The 20,052-nt window shown below is 43.9% G+C and overlaps 1 protein-coding gene across 2 annotated transcripts in view; it reads left to right on the top strand.

The window, feature by feature from the left end:
* The window catches only part of SETD2 (SET domain containing 2, histone lysine methyltransferase), a 90,993-nt gene extending 73,649 nt beyond the window's left edge, over window positions 1–17,344 (top strand). For both annotated transcript variants that reach the window (XM_077777317.1, XM_077777316.1), the window contains 5 exons: window positions 248–387; window positions 3,027–3,138; window positions 14,173–14,253; window positions 16,096–16,197; window positions 16,523–17,344. In XM_077777317.1, the coding sequence (XP_077633443.1) occupies window positions 248–387; window positions 3,027–3,138; window positions 14,173–14,253; window positions 16,096–16,197; window positions 16,523–16,684 (597 nt within the window). In that variant the 3' untranslated portion in view covers window positions 16,685–17,344. The remainder of the gene's footprint in view (window positions 1–247; window positions 388–3,026; window positions 3,139–14,172; window positions 14,254–16,095; window positions 16,198–16,522) is intronic.
* Window positions 17,345–20,052: the final 2,708 nt, after the last annotated feature.

The following is a 20,052-nucleotide window of genomic DNA, read 5'->3' as shown; positions in this document are numbered from 1 at the left end:
AGTCGGACGCTTAACCGACTAAGCCACCCAGGCACCCCATCCAATTGTCAGTTTTCTGATAGATCCCTAAACCTGTTTGTATACTCTATCTCTGATCATTTCCCAGATTGAACCTTCCTTTTTTATCTTTTTTTTAAAGATATAGAGATACGTTTGTACATATTGCTTAAGTAGGCTACTTTGTCCTTTTTAGCTAGATTAGAAGAGATGCCACTGATGAAGAGTTTGTGTATGTGTTTCTTTTTAGCCTGAAATGGTAGTGACAAATAATCTTCTGGATCTGCCACCCCCCTCTCCTCCCAAACCAAAAACCATTGTCTTACCTCCCAACTGGAAGACAGCACGAGATCCAGAAGGGAAGATTTATTACTACCATGTGATCACAAGGTAAGAAGTGCTATGTGGGTATCCCCAAATCAGTTTCAGTTGGTCAAAGAAGGTGCCATCATAAAGGGAGATTTATGATTATTGGCTTGATGTCATTGGCTGGTGTTCACCATGCTTGAGGGCTGCTAGATTTCCAGAATACCACCTTAAATGTTATGTCATACCTTTTAGATAGATAAATTTTGGTATATTTTTAATCTGCAGGCCTGTTTTGGAGAAAATTAAAGAGTTTGTAAAAAAAAAAAAAAAAATTATCTAACATTTTGGGTATTAGGGGTCCTGGGTAAATCTTTTCTGTAAAAGGCCAAACAGTGAATACTTTAGGCTTTGCCAGCCAAACACAACTACTCAATTCTGCCATTGTTGTGCAGACAGCCATAAATCATATATAAATGAGTAGTCATGTCTGCCCAATAAAGCTTCATTTACAAAAATAGGCAATAGGTCAGATTTGGTCCCTGAGCCATACTTTGGTGACCCCTGCTGTTTATAGAAAGTTCAATTCATCTTTTTCTTAGAAGTTTAAAAAGTACATGTGTCTTTTAGACAACAGATAGCTTTATGTGAATATATGTAATTTCTGTGTGTTGGTGTCTGTGTACTCATTGGTATACAATCTTATGTGAGTTGTTGGGATACATGTTTTATAATCTTTCTACCAATCTGTATAGAATGTTATCAATTAATATAGAACTACAGTGTTTTTAGTGCGTGCTTATACTTTGAGGGATCAGCAAACTATGCCCATAGGTCACTGGCATTTGCAAATAAAGTTTTTGGGGGAACACAGCCACTCGCATTTATTCAGGAGTTGTTTATAGCTGCTTTCACACCATAGTGGAAGAGTAGAATAGTTGTGACAGAGACCATATGTCCCACAAAGTAGAAAATATTTACTCTGTAATCATTATAGAAAAAAGTTTGCCAACTCCTGTTCTTTTGTATGGCTATACAAAATTTTATTTAACCCACCCTCATTGATGGATTTTCACTATTTTGTTTTTAAATTTTTTTAATGTTTTATTTATTTCTGAGAGACAGAGACAGCAAGAGCAGGAGAGGGTCAGAGAGTGAGGGAGACACAGAATCTGAAGCAGGCTCCAGGCTCTGAGCTAGCTGTCAGCGCAGAGCCCGACATGGGGCTCAAACCCATGAACTGTGAGATCATGACCTGAGCCGAAGTCAGACACCCAACCGACTGAGCCTCCCAGGCGCCCCTGGATTTTCACTGTTTTATATATAACTCTAACCCTGGATATCCTTGTAGACACTAACCTTACTACCTTCTTTGGATAGATTTCTGGAGGTAAAATTGTTGGTCAAAAAAGATAGACACTTTAAATTGATAATTGTCAGCTTACCTTAAAAAAAATTGTACAAATGTAGACTCCCATAAAAAGTGCATGATAATACCTTTTTCTTCATGTAATTTCTTTTAATCTTGTAAGTATAGTTGGTAAGAAATCTTACTTTCATTTCCAATTCTTTTATTGTTGAAATGAACCATCTTTATTGTTAGCCATTTGCATCTTTTGTGAATTGCTTGTTTGAGGTATCTACCCATTTTCTGTCATTATTGTTAGATTTCTTTATCAAGAGTATGCAAATGTTTTTGTTTGTAATGTCTTACAAGTTTAAAAAATTTCATAGTCAAATATTTTCCTTTATGGTTTTTTCAAGTGCCTCTGATGTTGCTGACAAGTTTGGTGTGGTAGGAAAGCACCAGACTGCAAAGGCAGCAGGATTGACCCACCAGATGTGTTGCTACTTCTCTTGAGGCTTTTGACATTTTAAGTGATTGTCCTTATAGCTAGATTTACGATTATTGGCTTGATGTCATTGGCTGGTGTTCACCATGCTTGAGGGCTGCTAGACTTCTCTGTGATAGCTGACTTCAGACTCCTGAATTGAATTTCCTTACTTCCAGTTGTTACCTCACAGATTTAGATGTAAAAAAAAAAAAAAGAAAGAAAGAAAACCAAAAACCAAAAAAACCAACAATGCATTCTTATTTTTAAAACAGCTATAACATGTAATGAGTTGACATGGTAGAACCCTTCTTGCAGTCAATTGAGAATATTTGAGGTCAGGGGCACAAATTTTTAACTTGAAGTCTTTTCCATGCTATGAGTCATTAAAGCAAAGGGGCACAACCACAGACAAGGCTCCCAAAGCAAGAAACAATTTTCTATGTGACCAAGGATTGTGAAGACTGTGTTGTGATTTATTTTGTTTTGTTCCAAGTAAATCCTAGATATAATCGCTGTTGATCTCTTCACCTGCAGAGGGAAGGCATAGGCAAGGCCTGACTCCATGTGCATTTTAGGCTTTGCTGAATCCTATTTTCAGAACATTAAGAGCCAAGTGAGAAATAGGGTGTTTGGTTTTACTCCTCTCTTCGACAAGGCAAACATTGCCACCTCACTGGCTAGAGAAATACAGTGGGCTAAACATGTATGTCTGTGGGATAGAATCATGGCTGCTGGGAGATAGCAAAAGAATGTTTCTATCTTACGAAGCTGACTTCCTCTATATCTCATTACATATGTTATATTTTATGTGTATATGAGCAGAGATGCCTGTGCCAGAGTTCTCTGTTTTCTGGCCATGACAGCATGGCTGTTCTTACCTTCTTCTAGGCAGACTCAGTGGGATCCTCCTACTTGGGAAAGCCCAGGTGATGATGCCAGTCTTGAGCATGAAGCTGAGATGGACCTGGGGACCCCAACATATGATGAAAACCCCATGAAGGTGAGTATGGCTTCTGCATGCTTCCTGATCATCTGGGAGTCTGTGCCCTGTTATTTTGCTGGGCCTGTAACCATGTGGTCTTGTGATTCTATTTTCCGTATTCTGGAGAATTAACACATGTAATAAATGCTTGAGAGGCCAAGGATATCCAAACAGTACAGACCTATGGTATGTAGAACAAAAAATACAAGCCCTTAATTTCTTTTCAGCTGCTCTCCTATCATTTTCCCTTTCTGGAGATAGATAATGTTAACTAGTGCTGGAGTTCTCAAACCGGGAGTAATATTGCTCCCTGGGGGACATTTGATAATATTTAGAGACATTTTTGGTTGTTACAGCTGAGGGAATGCTACAGGCCAGGGATTCACCAAATATCTTATAATGTACAGGACAGTCCCCCCTCTAACAAAGAACTGGCCCCAAATGTCAATAATGTCAGGGTTGTGTAACTTTACTTTGGTATGTGTTCTTTCAGACCTTTCTGGGAAATGTATACACACAAGTGTTTTTCTTTTCATTTTATTTGTTTGTTGTTATTTTTAAAAGTTTATTTATTTTGAGAGAGAATGAGCATGTGAGTAGGGGAGGGGCAGGGAAAGAGGATCCCAAGCAGGCTCCACGTGTTGGCACAGACATCGGGCTCACTGCCACAAACCATGAGAACATGACCTGAGTGGAAATTAAGAGTCGGACGCTTAACTGACTGGTTATTCCCAGGTGCCTCTTACTTTTCATTTTAAACACACAAATAGAATCATAGTATTTGTATTCCATTGTAACTTCCTTTAATATTTCTTAGCTCTTTGAGGCACCTGGCGGGGTCAGTAAGAGCATGCAACTCTCAGTCTCAGGGTTGTGAGTTTGAGCCCCATGTTGAGTGTAGAGATTACTTAAAAATAAAATCTTAAAAAATATCTGTCTTAGCTCTTCCCTTGTAGATCTGCTACATTCTTCTTGATGCTCTATGTTTCATTTTAAATGTTTTTTAGCTCATTAACTGAAATCTTCTATAGATGGTGTGTTTAAGTGTCCTGCCATTTTGGGATTCATGGGTCTGGGAAAAAGTTAACTGTTTACATTAAAACCTTACCAAAGGAGTATCCTCCACCACCTCCCCAACACACACTTTTTTTTTTTAAGATTTGGGACAAATATTTTACTATGGAAATACTATTTTAGAAACAAAGAAGGCAAAAAAGAGCTTATTCCTGGTCTTTCCCTCTGACAAAACAGTAATTAAGATTAGAGGTCAAGCAAATGAAATACACAGTGACTGAATTATAACCATTTTTATCCACCATTTTGTCCACTTCTAATAGGACCCACTATCTCCTGGGGTTAAGGTGTCTTCAATGAAACCAAAGACCATACTTCTGTGTCCTAAGATCTGAATAGTATTCAAATTTTTCTCTTTTTTTTAATGAGAAGACGTACTTAGCTAGTTAAGTCAGTGGAGAGGTAGGGGAGAGGGAAGAGGGTAGAAAGGAAGGAGGTGGAGTGAAAGAATCAAAGTGGAAACAACACACCTTCTCTCATTTTATTCACTTAGGGGAAGCATTCTTCTTCCTTCACCATATATTTGGTATTTGCCAAAAAACAAGCATTTCAGTTAAACCCACGTGGAGCCTGCTAAATTTCAAATGAATCACTGGAGTCACTTAACCACATCACTGTAGCTGTGGTATTGTCACATTTTCTTGAATCATTTAGGAATATGCCCAGGATTGTTAGGCAACTGCCATTTAAAGTATCCAGAAGCTAACACACCACAAACAAAAACCACAACAGCTCCTCTTTGCAGACTTCTGTAGCTATGTTAGTTATATCTTTTGAAAAACAAAGTTTGAGAAGAGATCACTGGTGCAGGAATACAGCTGAGCTCTAAGACCAAGTTTATAAAGAATGTCAAGAGAGACCTTACTTTTTGCACCTTTGCCATTAATCATGATTCAGTGTTTTGGTCTGGTATAGAATACTGTTTGATTAACCGTAGGAGAAGTATAATTGCAAAAGCTCACTGTATGCATACCACTCAGAGGGAGTCTTTTTAGCAGGTTGTATCTGATAACATGGAGAGAAGGCAAGTGACATGTTCTGTAAAGGCTGTGGATTCTCAACTCCTGCCCTAGATTAGTTATAGTAAATATATACACTGAATCCCAGAAAGCTGCAGTGCCCTAAATTAACATGATATTCCCAGTGACAACTGTGGAAAAATATGTGAGTCTATAATAATTAGGTTTTAGTGGAAAACTGTTCTACTTTATAATCTGTCTGAACATACTGGAGTGTGAGTTCAAGTTAGGATTAGATTAATACTTTTGTTAATAGAAGGCAAAATAACAAACATTTAGTTCGATCAGCTTTGAAAGCTGGGAGAGAATAGTCCACAGGTGGACTGTGTAGGGATTCATATCATCTATCCCTTTCATGAATTGTAAATATGAAGCTCTTGCTGCATGCTTACATTGTGAAAGTCTGTATGAAATTTGAAGGGCCAGACCTCAGCCAGGAAACTGGTCAGAGTATGGTGGATATAACTTGACTCTGATTAAGGAACTTTCTGTGGCAGCAGAGGTGTTTTCTCACAGGGTCTCTACTTAGGAGTTTAAACCAACTAAAAAATATGATGGTTTTTGTTTTCATTGTGTAGCAAGATAATAGAGATGATTTTGAAGGTGATATTCCACTTGGGAGTGACTAAGATGGTGGGATTTCCACTGTCTAATGGAAGAGTGTTCCTTGGTGCTTTTCTAAAATGTCAGTGATAAGAGAGGGAATATTTTCTGTTTCTAAATAACTGTAGCACACTACTCACTAGCACTATTAAAAGATACTGCTTGACTTTAACACCATTAGTAAGACCACAAAGAACTCTATGTGTTTTTAATATATTTTTTTAAATCTGGTAATGGGGTTCTGAAAGAATAAGATATTTTAACTATATACTGTTATTTTTTGTTTAATATGTGAGCATATATTACATTCTCCAAGGTGTGCTTCATTTGGTATAGAGGGACAGACTAGGAAAGCTAAGAAGTCAGCACATTTGCATTTATAGCAGAGAGGTGTTTGACTGAAGGACTTCCACTGTAATGTATGTATAAGAGTACCAGAATTTTCTTCAATCAACCCACATAGTGTAGCCTTTCTTTAGCATTTCTTAAAGGCTAGCTTCCTGACATTTGTTTCAGTTATATCATTAAATTATTTCAGGAATGTTAAACAGCAAACAACAAGGAGTCCATTCAAGGGTCTGCAAAAGCAAATCTAAATCCAGTGCTTAATTCAAATTTGACTCTCCTATATAACAATGCTCCTATATGTTGGGATGGGGGTTGGCACATGTATAAAGATGAGAAGGAGTAGAAAATTATAAAGAGGAAACATTCCTCCTAGCTCTTAATTGCCTCAGAGAGGTTATACATAGTGAGACTTCTAATGGAAATTTAAAGATGTCAGAGAAAATAGGAGAGAAATTTTTCCATTATTCTTTAAGGTAGTACAAATACATAAATAACTCTCTTGGAATTCAAATCACAATAATGAGAGTGCACAATGTAATTAGGCTGCCAAGTATACTTCTTATTGTGAGCAAATAATTGAAGCTAAGAGGTGTCTTTTCTCCTAAATGGAATCATAAACCAAAAAATAGTTGTACCATTTGTATCTGAGCAGAAGATAAAAATCAATTTGAGGAGGTTTTTTTATACCTAATGTTTGATTTTATGTAAATGACACCTTTGGTAACCGGCTCGAAACATTCTAGCCATGTAATTCAGAAGAAAAGAAAACTTTTTTCCTGTGGCTTTTTGCTTTTGTCTAAACTTTTTCTCCCTTATTCTTGCACATAAAACACTTTATTGTTTGTGGCATATTTAATATTACACCTTTGTATTTGTGAATGTTTGCTTTCAACTGTAAATAACAAAAATGTAGCTGAAACCAGCATAAATACAAAAAGAGACATTCTGGCTTGTGTAACTTGAAAGTCAAGAGTGGTGTTGGCTTTAGGCATGGCTAGATTCTGTGGCTCAGATCATGGTGTCAGGATTATTAGAGTCTGATTCTGCTTCTCTCTGTGTGTAAACAAGTCAAGAGTCAAATCTGGAAATTCTTTTAAGGAGAACAGCTCAGTGATTGTTGGGAGTCCTGCAGAAAGCACTGTGCTGTGGGTAAAGGTAAGGGATGATAGTGGTGGGACCTGAGTCCCTACCACCCAGATAGCTTACCTGGTCATGGGGAGATCACTGAAACTCCTGTGTTAACTGTCCTGGATTTTCAGTCCACGATTCACATACAGAATCAGTCAGATTCGTTTCTATACAGTTAGGAGCTGAGTCACCCTCAGCTCTTAAGAAAATTGATCTTGGGGGTGCCTGGGTGGCTCAGCTGGTTAAGCATCTGACATCAGCTCAGGTGATGATCTTGCAGTTCACGGGTTCAAGCCCCACATCAGGCTCTGTGCTCACAGCTCAGAGCCTGGAGCCTGCTTCAGATTCTGTGTCTTCTTCTCTCTTTGCCCCTCCCCTGCTCGCACTCAGTCTCTCTCTTTCAAGAATAAATAAACGTTAAATATTAATTAATTAATTTACCAAGTTATGCAACCATTACTATAATCTGTTTTTAGAACATTTTTTAGCGCCCCCCCCATAAGATATTTCATATCCCTTTACAGCTAATCCCCATACCTACCCCCAGCTCAACAACAGATCTGTTTTTTCTTTTCTTTAAATATTTATTTTATTTTGAGGGGAGAGTGTAAGCAGGAGAGGGGCAGAGAGGGGGAGCAGAGTATCTAAAGCAGGGTCTGCCCCAACAGGATGACAGCAGCAGCAAGCCTGATACGGGGCTTGAACTCACAAACCATGAGATCATGACCTGAGCCAAAGTTGGACGCTCAACTGATCGAGCCACCCAGGTTCCCCAATCTGTTTCTTTCTGGATAGATTTGCCTTTTCTGGGTATTTCATATAAGTGGAATTATATAATATATGGTCTTTGTGACTGGTTTCTTACATAGGGTAATGTTTTCAGACTTCATCCTTGTAGCAAATATCAGAATTTCATTTTTATGGTTGAACACTATTCCTTTGTATAAATGGACCACATTTTGTTTACCCATTCCCCAGTTGATGGACATTAGGGTTATTCCCACTCTTTGGCCGTTAGGAACAATGCTGTGTGGACATCTGTGTATCTCTTTGCGGGTGCATTTTCAGCTCTCTTGGGTAGACACTTAGTGGAATTTCAGGGTCATATGACTGATTTGTGTTTAACTTTTAAGAAATTGTCAAACTGTTTTCGAAAATAGCTATATCATTGTACATTTCTACCCCAGCAGTATGTGAAGGTTCTGTAGGAGACTTTTTATAGAAACAAGTACCCAGAGAAAAACCCCATAATGGTCATGTTCTTCCAGCAAAAATCTCATTGGACATTTACTCTGTATCTTAGCTTCTGAGCCTTTTATCTCTGATTTGTCAGCCATTTCTTGTATTTCTATGAGAAAATGTAAACAAAAGGCATCTATTCTGTTATTAACCCTTTGATCTGGGTATAACAGACAACAGAACAAATGAGTTTTGATCTTCCACCCAAACTTGCCCTGAAGGACAAGTCAAAGGCTTGAGGTGTCAGTCTTTGTATCCCTTTCCAGACCATAGTGTCTTACATCAAGTTGTATTCTGACTTGGATAGCTAGGGACTTACTTGGATCCAACCTTCCTAACCTTTACAACTGCATTCACCTTGCTAACAACTCAAAAGACAGGAGAAGGATGCCTCTGGGGTGTTTTTCATCTTTAGGGCTTTTGTATAGATTTTAATCCTCTTGGAGGGTACAGATTGTACTACTGTGAATTTTCATTAATTTACATGTTTTGTGTGAGGTATTAGGGATAGGAAAAAAAACTGAATACTGGTCTTCAGGAAGTTCATTCTAAAGAAATAGCCACATATATAAACCAAAGAACACAGTGGGATAATTGCTATATTAGAAGTATGTACAGAAGCGCCTGGCTGGCTCAGTCAGTAGAGCATATGACTTTTGGTCTCAGGGTTGTGAGTTCGATCCCCATGTTGAGCATGGAGCCTACTTAAAATATAAAAAAAAAAAGTACGCACAAAATGCTATAGGGAGCACAGTGATTAATGGTTTGAGAAGATGCATCAGTGAAATGTCACAAAACATAATTTTATCTTATAGCCAGCATGGGGCAGGAAGGAGCATTCTAGGTAGAGAAAGCAGTTTTTGCAAAGGCATAAGGTCAGGACAAAACAGAGTGTATATAGGAAACAGTGTATTTGGGTATGGTGAGTTTGGTGTATATGGGGTAGTGAGCAAGACAAAAAATAGAGAAAGGTCCTATTTAAATTGTCATAAGATCTTGGTGTCCTAGTAATGTGATTATTGTACAGTAGGTACTTGGGAGCCAGTGAATGCAGGGGAATTGGACAGGCAAGTGTTGTTTCCTTTGAGCAAAACAAGCTCATTTGAAAAGTTGAGATTTGTAGCAGGGAGATCAGATTGGAGAGTATTAGAATAGTTTAGGCAAGTGAGGGACTAAGAGTGGAGATGTTGGGGGTTCATGCAAAGACATTTGAGAGACATTGTGGTCAAGGCTTTGCAAACAAGTGGGTATAGAAGAGGCAAAGATGGCTCACCACCTTCATTTGTTGCTTGGTAGGATAAGATCCCATTAATTCAGTCTAGGAAATGAAGGAAGGATCAAGAGGTTTGGAAAGAAGTTCATTGTGGAATTTGAGCTCCTTACAAGATTTGGGGTAGGAATTACCGGTAGGCAGTTCTCTCTAGGTTTGAGACATCAATAAATTGGTGGGGTTTTTTTTGAAACCATAGGGGTATATGGTATCTATGTGGGGGAAGTGTGTAACGGGCAGAGATTCTTTGAAGAGTGCTATGTGGTGCTGGATGGGTGGTTTTTGAAAGCTTTGATGCTGAGACTAAGTGTCTGTGAGAGCCCTCCTTCTCTATTTTCCCCCAGTGTTCCTTCCTCTTGCTCATCTTGTGCTCTCTTCCATCATCCGCCGTTTGGTGAGTGTCAAGTCCAAGGCCCAAGACATGAATCATTGCTGACTGCTTGCATTATTGAGAGACAGCAGTTTTTACTACCATCTACTTCTGGCTTTTAATTAACATTTGGACACAAGTATAGTAGATGTCCTGAGTGTAACTATGTTATGTTAAAAGAGTAGCTGTAGAGTGTTTGTTGGATTGACAGAGTTGAAGAGGATGGGATCGGGGGCCATGATATGAGTCTTTTCTCAGTTGATGGTCCCATCTTTGGCATTGGGGCAGTTCGCAAAAGGATGCCATATGAAATCACTTCCCAGCAAGAGAGAGGGAACCGGGAAATCACATTTGAGAGAGGCTTGTCAGAAACCAGAGCCCAGATCTCTGCAGAGCAGATGGTTAAGTCGCCCATAAGCACAGCCTCCTCGCTAGCTGGGGCCCCAGAGAGAAGCCCCCAGGGCTGTGCTGCACTCAGGGCCAGATGGAAAGAGTAGGAGGCCTTCCGGTTCGCAGAGATACCTTCAGGACCTTAGTTCCAGGTTTCTCGGCTCCGCTTTTCTCTGAGGGAAATAGATGGAGCCTGTGTGTAATCCAGTCAGACTTTTGAAACACCGTTTCTAGAAACTTCTTTAAAGATCTTTTTTTCCTATCCAATCCTCCCCTCCCCTACCTTTTTTTTTTCTCTTGACAGAATGAGGTGTGATGCCTTATCTAGAGCCAAACACTGAAATAAATAATTTTGCTCCTTTTGCTACCAAAGGTGGTGTCAACTCCAAAACAGGATATACTGAGCTTTTATTATTTTCAAGGCTCCTTCTTTCATAACCTTTTAATTGACGTATACAGGCTCACACACTCCAGTAATTTGGTTGAATCGTGTGTAGTGTTTCTGATAAGCTCAACTTCTGCTTCCGGATTCATGCTGCCCTGAAAGATAAAGTTCCTCTTTGAACATTGTCTTCCATTTCATGTTCCAAAGGGCATTTAAATTAAATTCAGAGAGAAGCATTAGGTGGGTATATCCTGCTTTCTCTCTGGCAGGACTCATTTCGGCCAGCCCCACACTCTTCAGTTCCAAGGCCATACGGGCTTCATGACATGGTCATCTCTGTCTGTATAATAAAGGATGGAGTTCACCTTTGTCGTGTTACACAGCCAGTGTGTGGTTATCAGAGCCAACCAATAGGCTTGAAGTCATTCCCTTCCTAGCCAGAAAGACTTGAAGCCTCACCTTGGGTCATGTGAAGGTACTTGGGCCTTCCTTGTCATATTCATATCTGGTCATATTCCAGCCAGATTTCCCTGGAATTCAGACGTGCCCCAGATGAAGGCTGACAGTAAGGTGAGCTGCTGAAGGCAGAAAATTCTGGCTATCTACCGGGCCCTCTGCCTGCATCTGATTGTGTGCCCTCATCTGGCCACTCTTCATAGATTCCCACCAGAATTCTCCATTGGCTGATGCCCTGTATGAGAAAAGATGGAAAAGATGGAAAAGGCAACCTGATTATTGCTGAGGCCCTGAGAAAACATTGCTTTTTCACCCATCAGAGTGCCTTCCCCTCTTTAATGGGTTTCTGGAATCTCAGCAACACCACTTGCAGTACAAATAGATGTTCTTGAACCCCATGAGATAGCCTATTATATTTTGGGGACCATTGGTACCCGCTAATGGTCTTTCTGGTGCTAAAGTATTTTTAATTGGCATTAGGCATTTGAGAAGGTTACTAACACTGGTTTTAAAAGTTTATGTATTGTATAGATACTAACATTTTAAATAAGATTTTTCTAGAGTAAGGGGGGTTTTTTCTGGAGTAAGTAAGTAAGTAAGTGACCATCAGGTGCTATCCTTGGCTCTGACTTTGGCTCCAGGTATTGCTTGGCATTGGGATTGAGTAAGTGTTAACCAGTTTCTGAAATAATTTCTCATGCCATTTGCAGACCACAGACCAAGAGGCATACATGAATTTCAGTACTCCCTAGAGTACTTCATTTTGGTGTATGATTTCCATGGTGTAAAGTTAGGCACCCTTCATTTGAACGTTTCCTTTCTCAGTCCCAGTTGCTCAGCACTCAAAAGGACCATGAAAGCTCCTAGACAGAGCTCAGTGGACTGTGCTCTCTGTAACTGTTTTTAAAAAAAGTCCTACCTGCCTCACCAAGTCAGAGATTAAATTAGAAAGCTGTTAAATGTGCGCTAGATTTATTTAGCTTTCTGAACACATACCCCATTCAGAAGGAAGCAGAACATTTTTGTTTACACAGTACCCTCACTGAGAGCCTGGCCTCTCCTCTAGGATCAGGAGCCTTGAGATGGTTGTCATACCTCCAGGGGCTTTCTGTAGCCGTTGCTATTGCTACTGATTTTCAAGAGCTACAAGAGAACAGCTGAGGGTGTGTTGAAGTTTCCCTGGCTTATTCAGGCAATTCTTGATCCCTTGCTACCTGAGGTCTTATTGTGAAGCACAGCCACACTCCCTGCTACTGGAAAAAATCACCACAAAATCCCAAAGCAAAACATTTGAAAATAGACTTACAGTGTGCTTTTTAGTCGTGTTTCCTGAAAACAGGTTGAATCTGTATATTCTTTCTGCCCTGCCCTCTCCCTCCTGCTCCCACAGCCTCAGAAAGTAGAAAAATGGAAAATATGTAAAGCTTTTATAACAAATCAGAGAAAGCAGATTTGTAGCAGCCCAAAGCCAAGGGAGTTCCACCTTTCTTTGGAGTTGGTCCAGAGCAAAGTGAGCTGAACAGCTCCTTCATCGCCAGCGCCTTCATACTGTTTATGGAAACAGAGGAATCCAAACTGGGGGTGGTTTGGGAGCAGAAAAATTCTCTGCTCTAAGCAGCTGGCAGAAACATGAAGCACCCGTCATAGCAACTGTGGCTGCCGGGTCCATCTGAAATCTTTCAAAGGGGATTGCTCATAGATCTTTTCCATGGAGAAGCACATTTAAGAGCAAGGGGCTTGGGGCGCCTGGGTGGCTTAGTCGGTTAAGCGTCCGACTTCAGCTCAGGTCATGATCTCACGGTTTGTGGGTTCGAGCCCCGCATTGGGTTCTGTGCTGGCAGCTCAGAGCCTCAGATTCTGTGTGTGTGTCTCTAAAAAAAGAGTGAGGGGCTTGATACTTGGTGTGGGCAGAGGGAGATGGTCTGGCATGGCAGGCACTCCAGATGCCACAGCTACCCCGGCCCCTTCACCTGCTTGGAGTGCCCGCTCACTCCAGCACAGCCGGAAAGGATCACTTTCAAGTTTGTCATCATCTTCCCAGCTTCAGACAGAGTGTCTTCTGTGTCTTAGCATCCTCTCATCTGTTCACTGATTGGGACGACCCTGTCTCCTTCCCCCCCAGTACTGAGATAAGTCTTTAAGCTCTCCATTCCTGGGCTGGAGATCCCAACCTCCTCCCATCCCTCTCCTGCATGCTGAGACTGTTTCCTACAGTCTGGCCAGTTCTGCCTTTGGAGGAGAGGTGATGAGTATCCACGGGGAGTGGAAGGGAAGGGCCTAAATGGAAGGCAACGGTGTGGTCTCACCTTCCAGTTGTGTGGTGAAAGGTCTTCAGAGCATTTTCCTTTGTCCCTGGAATCCCAGAATGTCAGAGCCAGGAGAGGTGTGGGGCTCACCGAGTCCAGGCCTCACTTGACAGTGTGGGTACTGAAGCGCAGAACAGGGATCTGAGTGGTCGTGTCACACAGGACATTCCTCCACAGGAGAGGGGACTCTGAAACAATGAGATGTGGAGCTGCGTCAAGGATGTAACTTTGACTTAGGGCAAAGAACTTGGTTTATAGGAGGGAGGCCAGAGCCACATGCTAGGATTGAAACATTGTGGCAAGACTGGTGACAGCAGCCGAGCTGACTCCAAGCCATGCCCACTTAGGCTCCTGCATGGAGTCGGTGTCCCCGCTGGGGGAAAGTAGGAGGGTTCTCAGACAACAGGGCACCACTGACATGACCTCTCACGCCACCATTGCTGTGTTGTCTTTTGCATTTGTAGACATCGAAAAAGCCCAAGACAGCAGAAGCAGACACCTCCAGTGAGCTGGCTAAGAAAAGCAAAGAAGTATTCAGGAAAGAGGTAAGGTTTCTTGGGCACTAAGCTTTGTAGGCTTAAGCCTAAGCCCTTTCCTTTCTTGTCCTAAGTGTTAGGTTAGCCTGTCAATGGGCATTCCCTTCTGTGATGTGACTGTATAGTTGTCACGTGATGAGGGCACAGTGGAGTGGTTCTTTACAGGTGGGTATTAAGCACTTTCATATCCATTGTCATTTCATCCCCGTAACAGCTCCTGAGGTAGGCAAGACAGGAATTGTCATTCTTCTTACGCAAGGTGGAGGACCTCTTAAAGTTCAGAGAAGGCAAGTTCTAGATAGAAGACCTGAATCCAGGCCCTCTGGCCCGAAGTCCAGTTCTGTTTCTGCAACTTCTTATTTGTTGGCTGCCTTATCCTCACAGGATTAGGAGAAAGCAGCTTTTCTTCATGCTACTGGAAGTGTGTGTTTTCCACTGTCAGGACACTTGCCTGGTCTGCGTCAGGGCATCTAGGTTTTAAACTCCAGTCTTGATTCACTGGCTGTTGGAGGAAACAGACCTGTAAATAAATAAGTAATGGCAGCTGTGTGAAGAGTGTGCCACCACAGGACTAGAGGTCACTGTTCAGCGTGTCAGGAAGGGCTCTTGTGTAGGGGGTAAGAAATGGACCAGGCGGCACATAACTTCAGGCTGTAGCATATACAGAAGCAAAAGAAAGCCTCCTCCCTCCCAAGGGATTATAAGTAGTCTGGGGTGTTGCACAGGGTATGTGAGGAGTGTTGGAAGATGAGGCTGAACCGTCTTGTGCTTCTTCATACACTTCATGGGAGTGACAGCGCCCCACTGCGGGACCTGGAACTGGGAGGAAGGAATTCCCTGGCTCTACTTGGGGAAGTAGATTGAACCAAGAGAGTATGGAGGCCAGAAGACCATAGAAAAACGTTGAATAAAAGCCCTTTCCAGGGAAAAACCTTCGTTTCTTGCTGTCCCTGTATGAAATTATTGGTGTTTCAGCTCAGCCAGCCAGCAACTATTTGTTTAGTGCTTGCCTCATCATAAAGCCTTGTCCTTTGAACATCTGACTCCTCCCTGAGTTTCAGGGATGGGTAGACCCTGTACAGGGTGCCTCCTGACCAAATGGCTGTCATTGACCTTTTTGAGAGCTACTGGGTAGGATAGACGCTACAGAGACAGCTCGGGAGGACACTGGAGTTGTGTGTTGAAGAGGGTCCTACCCTGGGTCTTCTCCCAGCAGTTGTCCCACCACACATGCTTCCACATGCTTCACATTGTGTGGTAGGGATCAAAGGAGGTGTAATGCTGGGGCATCTGGCTGGCTCAGTCGCTAGAGCATGTGACTCTTAATTTCAGGGTCCTGAGTTCAAGTCCACATTGAGCATGGAGCCTAGTTAAAAAATAAACGTGTCACACAAAATCTAAGTGACCTTCTGTAACAAAATGCCTGTGTTTCTGGGGTTGTGTGTCTCCTGGTGGTAGCACTGGCACACTCTCTGCTATGCCTCCAGGGCTCAGAGAACTCCGTTCCGCTCTCTCTGTGCCAAGAAAAGCACCAAATTTATTAGCTGAAACCTGGGGCTGCCATAAGATTCAGCAGTGGAGTCCTGGCCGTGCTCTTCTTCTCCTGCTTGAAGTCAGGCTTGCTCCGTCTCTCCCAGGAAGTGCTTTCCTTCAGGGGGCCAACCTAGGATCCTCTTCTACCCCCCACCTCCACCTACCATCCTCCCCCCCGGGCCAAGTAGCATCTTTCTGTCTAAACCAGCCAGCCTGAGTGGCGAGAAGGGAAGGATGGGCTGTCTGATTATTTCCTCAGCACAGGCACTTGCCCTCTCTGGACTTTTGAGCAGTGTGTGCACTTTCTCGTGCCTGCAGATGTCCCAGTTCATCGTCCAGTGCCTGAACCCTTACCGGAAACCTGACTGCAAAGTGGGAAGAATCACCACAACTGAAGACTTCAAACACCTAGCTCGCAAGGTATCCCCTGTGCTTGTGATCTGACAGTGTTCTGGGCAAACCATGTACCCTTCACCACAGAAAGTGGTTTTCCTTGCCGGAAGCCCAGGCTGGGGACCCAGGAAGAGGGTGGGGAGGTCTGGGAAGAGAGGGTAGGGTAGGGTTGGTGGTTCTCTAACAGACTTGCAGAGCTGAGCTTCCCCTTTCTGGTGACCCCAGCACCGGGCTGCCCCAGCTCATCTCTTGATCAACCCGAGTCTTGGTAAGAAGGGCCCTGAGGCACCAGGCTGGCCTTCACCCCCTGAAATCATTTCCGCTGTGGTCTCTCTTTTTGTGTCCTGGACAGCTGACCCATGGCGTTATGAATAAGGAGCTGAAGTACTGTAAGAACCCTGAGGACCTGGAGTGCAATGAGAATGTGAAACACAAAACCAAGGAGTATATTAAGAAGTACATGCAGAAGTTTGGGGCTGTTTACAAACCCAAAGAGGACACTGAATTAGAGTGACTGGTGGGGCCAGGGTGGGAGGACAGGCGAGCAGGTAGGACAGACTTGGGAGAAGAAACCCTGCGGGCCCCCAGCCCCAGCCCTCTGTCAGGGCCGTGCTACTGGCTCCTGGTGACGCATCGCCCTGGGGAATTCAGACCTTCAGGTTTCAACTGAAAGCCACGAAAAACGAGCTCCATCTACCACAAGTAATCCCTGGGGTGTGGCTGGAGCCCCATCAGAGGCAAGGGCTTAGGGAAGAACCCCGCTACGATCCTGGCCAGGCCTAGCCCCACTCCCAAACCTGGGTCTCCTCCTTGGCGGTGCTGTCAGCGCACAGACCCATGCGCGCCCCCACCCATGACCCCTCACCCTGACGATCTGTATTATATTTTAATGTATATGTGAATATATTGAAAATAATTTGTTTTTCCTGGTTTTGTTTGTTTTTCGTTTTGCTTTTAGCCTCTACGTGCTAGATCACAGAAAGACTTTGTAAGGACAGTTTAAGTTTTCCTGCAAGGTTTAATTTGTTATCATGTAAATATTCCAAAGCAGGCTGCCTTGTGGTTTCGGCCAGCCTTGTGCTATGTTGATAAGATTGATTTACTGCTTAAAATCACTTTACTTTATCCAATTTTTACTGAACTTTTTATGTAAAAAATAAAATCAATTAAAGAACTTGGCATCCGTGTTCCCTAAAGGCTAGTCAAGCATGTTTGTATATAGTGATGTCACTGGAGAAAGGGGAGACGGTGGCCATAGGTGTGTGAAGTCCAGAGTTTATCTTTGAGCTTGGAGTTCATCACGGGCCTTGTTCCCAACAGTCCCCACTGTGACGGACACTTCTGGCCCTGGAATCTTGTGCCTGTGTGCAGGGTGGAGTCAGCTTTAACAAGTATTCCAGAGCAAAGGAGGTGGGCGCAAGGGCCTCACTGGCTCTGGGCTTCTTTACTTCGGTTAGTAGGTCGGTCCGGAGAAGGGCTCGAGAATTCCCCTTTATACCTCCTGACTGAGGCTGGCATTAGCCCTCGTCCCTCCAGAACTTGAGTTCCCCAAGCTCACTGGAATGCTCTTTGGATGTTTGGGTTCTCTGACCTCCCCCACCATGAGTCCTGACACTGGGCTTGGATACTAGAGGGAGGACCCCTATAACGGGGCACAGCGCACAGGCTGTGAGAGTGGGCAGCTCCTGGAGGAGGCAAGGCTCAGCAGCAGCCCCTCTCCCCCACCACCCTTGGACAGACCAGTGGTCTGCACTGGAGGCTCAAGGCTTCAGGCCGGTCTGGGGCCATCTCTTCCTCACCAGGGCTGTTGCTTCCCGCAGCAACGCCCTTGGGAAGTCTTGGGCAGGGTGGACAGCTGAGCACTCGCCTGCTGCCTGCTGGGTGTTACACTGGGCACTTTTCACGCTCAGATCCTGCTCATTCGATCCTTAGAACCCTGAGGATAGGAGTTGGTGCTGTTTGGATGAGGAAAATTCAGTTCCTCAGATCCTCATTTTTTTTCATGTTTATTTGAGAGAGAGAGAGAGAGAGAGAGCAGTGGAGGGTCAGAGAGAGACGGAGATACAGAATCTGAAGCAGGCTCCAGGCCCTGAGCTAGCAGTCAGCACAGAGCCCAACATGGGGCTCAAACCCACCAACCATGAGATCATGACCTGAGCCGAAGTCAGACACTTAACTGAGCCACCCGGGAGCCCCAGATCCTCATTGTTAATGAAGGAGAAAAACACCTATTTTATAGTCCTAATCATTAGCATAGCAAAACACTATTTAACAATATAGCCAAAATGTTTTCCCATGCTGCTGCAGCCTTCAAAACTATTTAAGGTACATTTCCCCTCATAACATTTTAAAGTTACTGCAGAAAATGTTTCAGTTAATGTGCACATTAAAAGGGAGTGTTTCTCTTTGGGGTGGGTTTGTGGTGCAGGGGTGCGGCCCTGTGATCTGCTGCTGCTCACACGCAACCAAGTCAAACTCATGGTTTGACCCGAAGCTCTAGGTGTCAGATTTTCCAGGGAAATTTAGGTGGCCTTATGTTAAAGGGTGGTGACCAGGAAGCTGTCGAGTTTCAGATAGGACACCTTTGAAGAGGAATTGTTATCTTAGCTCCCTGTTGTTTTCAAACTCTGTCCCCTTCCACACACCGCTTGACAACACCTTCAGACCCAGTCCCCTCGAGTTGTGAGAAGGGGTACCAGCTAATCCAGAAGCTGTTTGGTGCCCCTCGGCACAGGCTTCCACATTCATCGCCTGTCCAATCCTTGAGAGCCCTGTGGGCTGGCAACTCCCTGCCCAAGTAGCTGCAAGGTCAAGTGCACTGGTCTCACTTTAGCGGACTGGACGCCAAGCCTTTCCTGCTCTCTCCTGGGTTATTGCCCAAGGGTCGTCTCAGGATGGAGGTGGCTGTAAGCGTCCCTTATTTTAAGGACAAGATTTCCACGGTTAAGCAGTCCTGGCTAACGGTTTCGGAGGTGTGGCAGTAGCAGCAGCCTGCTGTTCGGTACTTGCAGAGCAGCCAGCCCCGTCACCTGTCAGCAAGAGGACAGGAGCCACCTGAGGCCTCCCTGGGCCACAATGGAATCCCACGACTCCTGAATTTGGGTGGCTGTGTTGCTCGAGCCCTGAGCCTCACTGATGCCATGATGGCAGCCACTGCTCCTTCCTGAGCAGGGCCTGTCCACTGTAGGAACCTTCCAAAGGCCGTTACCAGCCAGCCGGCTCTTCCTTTCAGGGTGGGAGGGGATGCGTGGGGTGCGGGCGGTTTGGCCGCAGCTGGCCTGCCCTCAGCTGCTCCTCAGGTGGGTGGGATGACCTGCCTGCCCTTGGCTTGTGTGGAAATCACGAAAGCAGCTGGGAAGCAAGTTTGGAACACCCTCTGGAGTCTGGAGCATGAGTCCTACAAGGAGAGCCTTTCTTCCTTTATCTCAGCTAGTGGTGACCTGAGGCCCTTGGTAGCTGGCTTCCCAGGGCCAGTCTGCCTCCAGCCTCCTCTTGGTGCTGGTCCCAGCAGAAGTCACAAAAATGGTCTCAAACTCAAGGCCCCTCAGTGCCAGTTTGAGAGTCTAGGGGCGGGGTGTGGGGGGGAACCTACCAAATGCGCCATTCTATTTACTGTTACTGTTCTCCAGCTAAGAAAGCTAGAGTTGAGAAAGGTAAAAATCACTCCCTGACACGCACAGCCAGCAAATGGCAGGTGCGGGATGCGAACTCCGGCCTGTGCCTCCAGAGTGCTCACATCTTCTCCAAGAGCATGCTGCCTGCCAGCTCATGGGTTCCTCCCACATGCTCCTCCCACATCCCGTGGACCCTCTTTCTCTTTCTGGGTCTCTGCCTCATAGCCACCCAACTGTCTCTCAGGCCCAAAGAGTCAGAGGCGGCACA

This window comes from Crocuta crocuta, unplaced genomic scaffold (genome assembly GCF_008692635.1).
Source record: "Crocuta crocuta isolate KB4526 unplaced genomic scaffold, BGI_CrCroc_1.0 scaffold77, whole genome shotgun sequence".
Taxonomy (NCBI): Eukaryota; Metazoa; Chordata; class Mammalia; order Carnivora; family Hyaenidae; genus Crocuta; species Crocuta crocuta.
The sequence above is the reverse complement of the archived record's forward strand: the minus strand, read 5'-3'. Positions and strand labels throughout refer to the sequence as shown.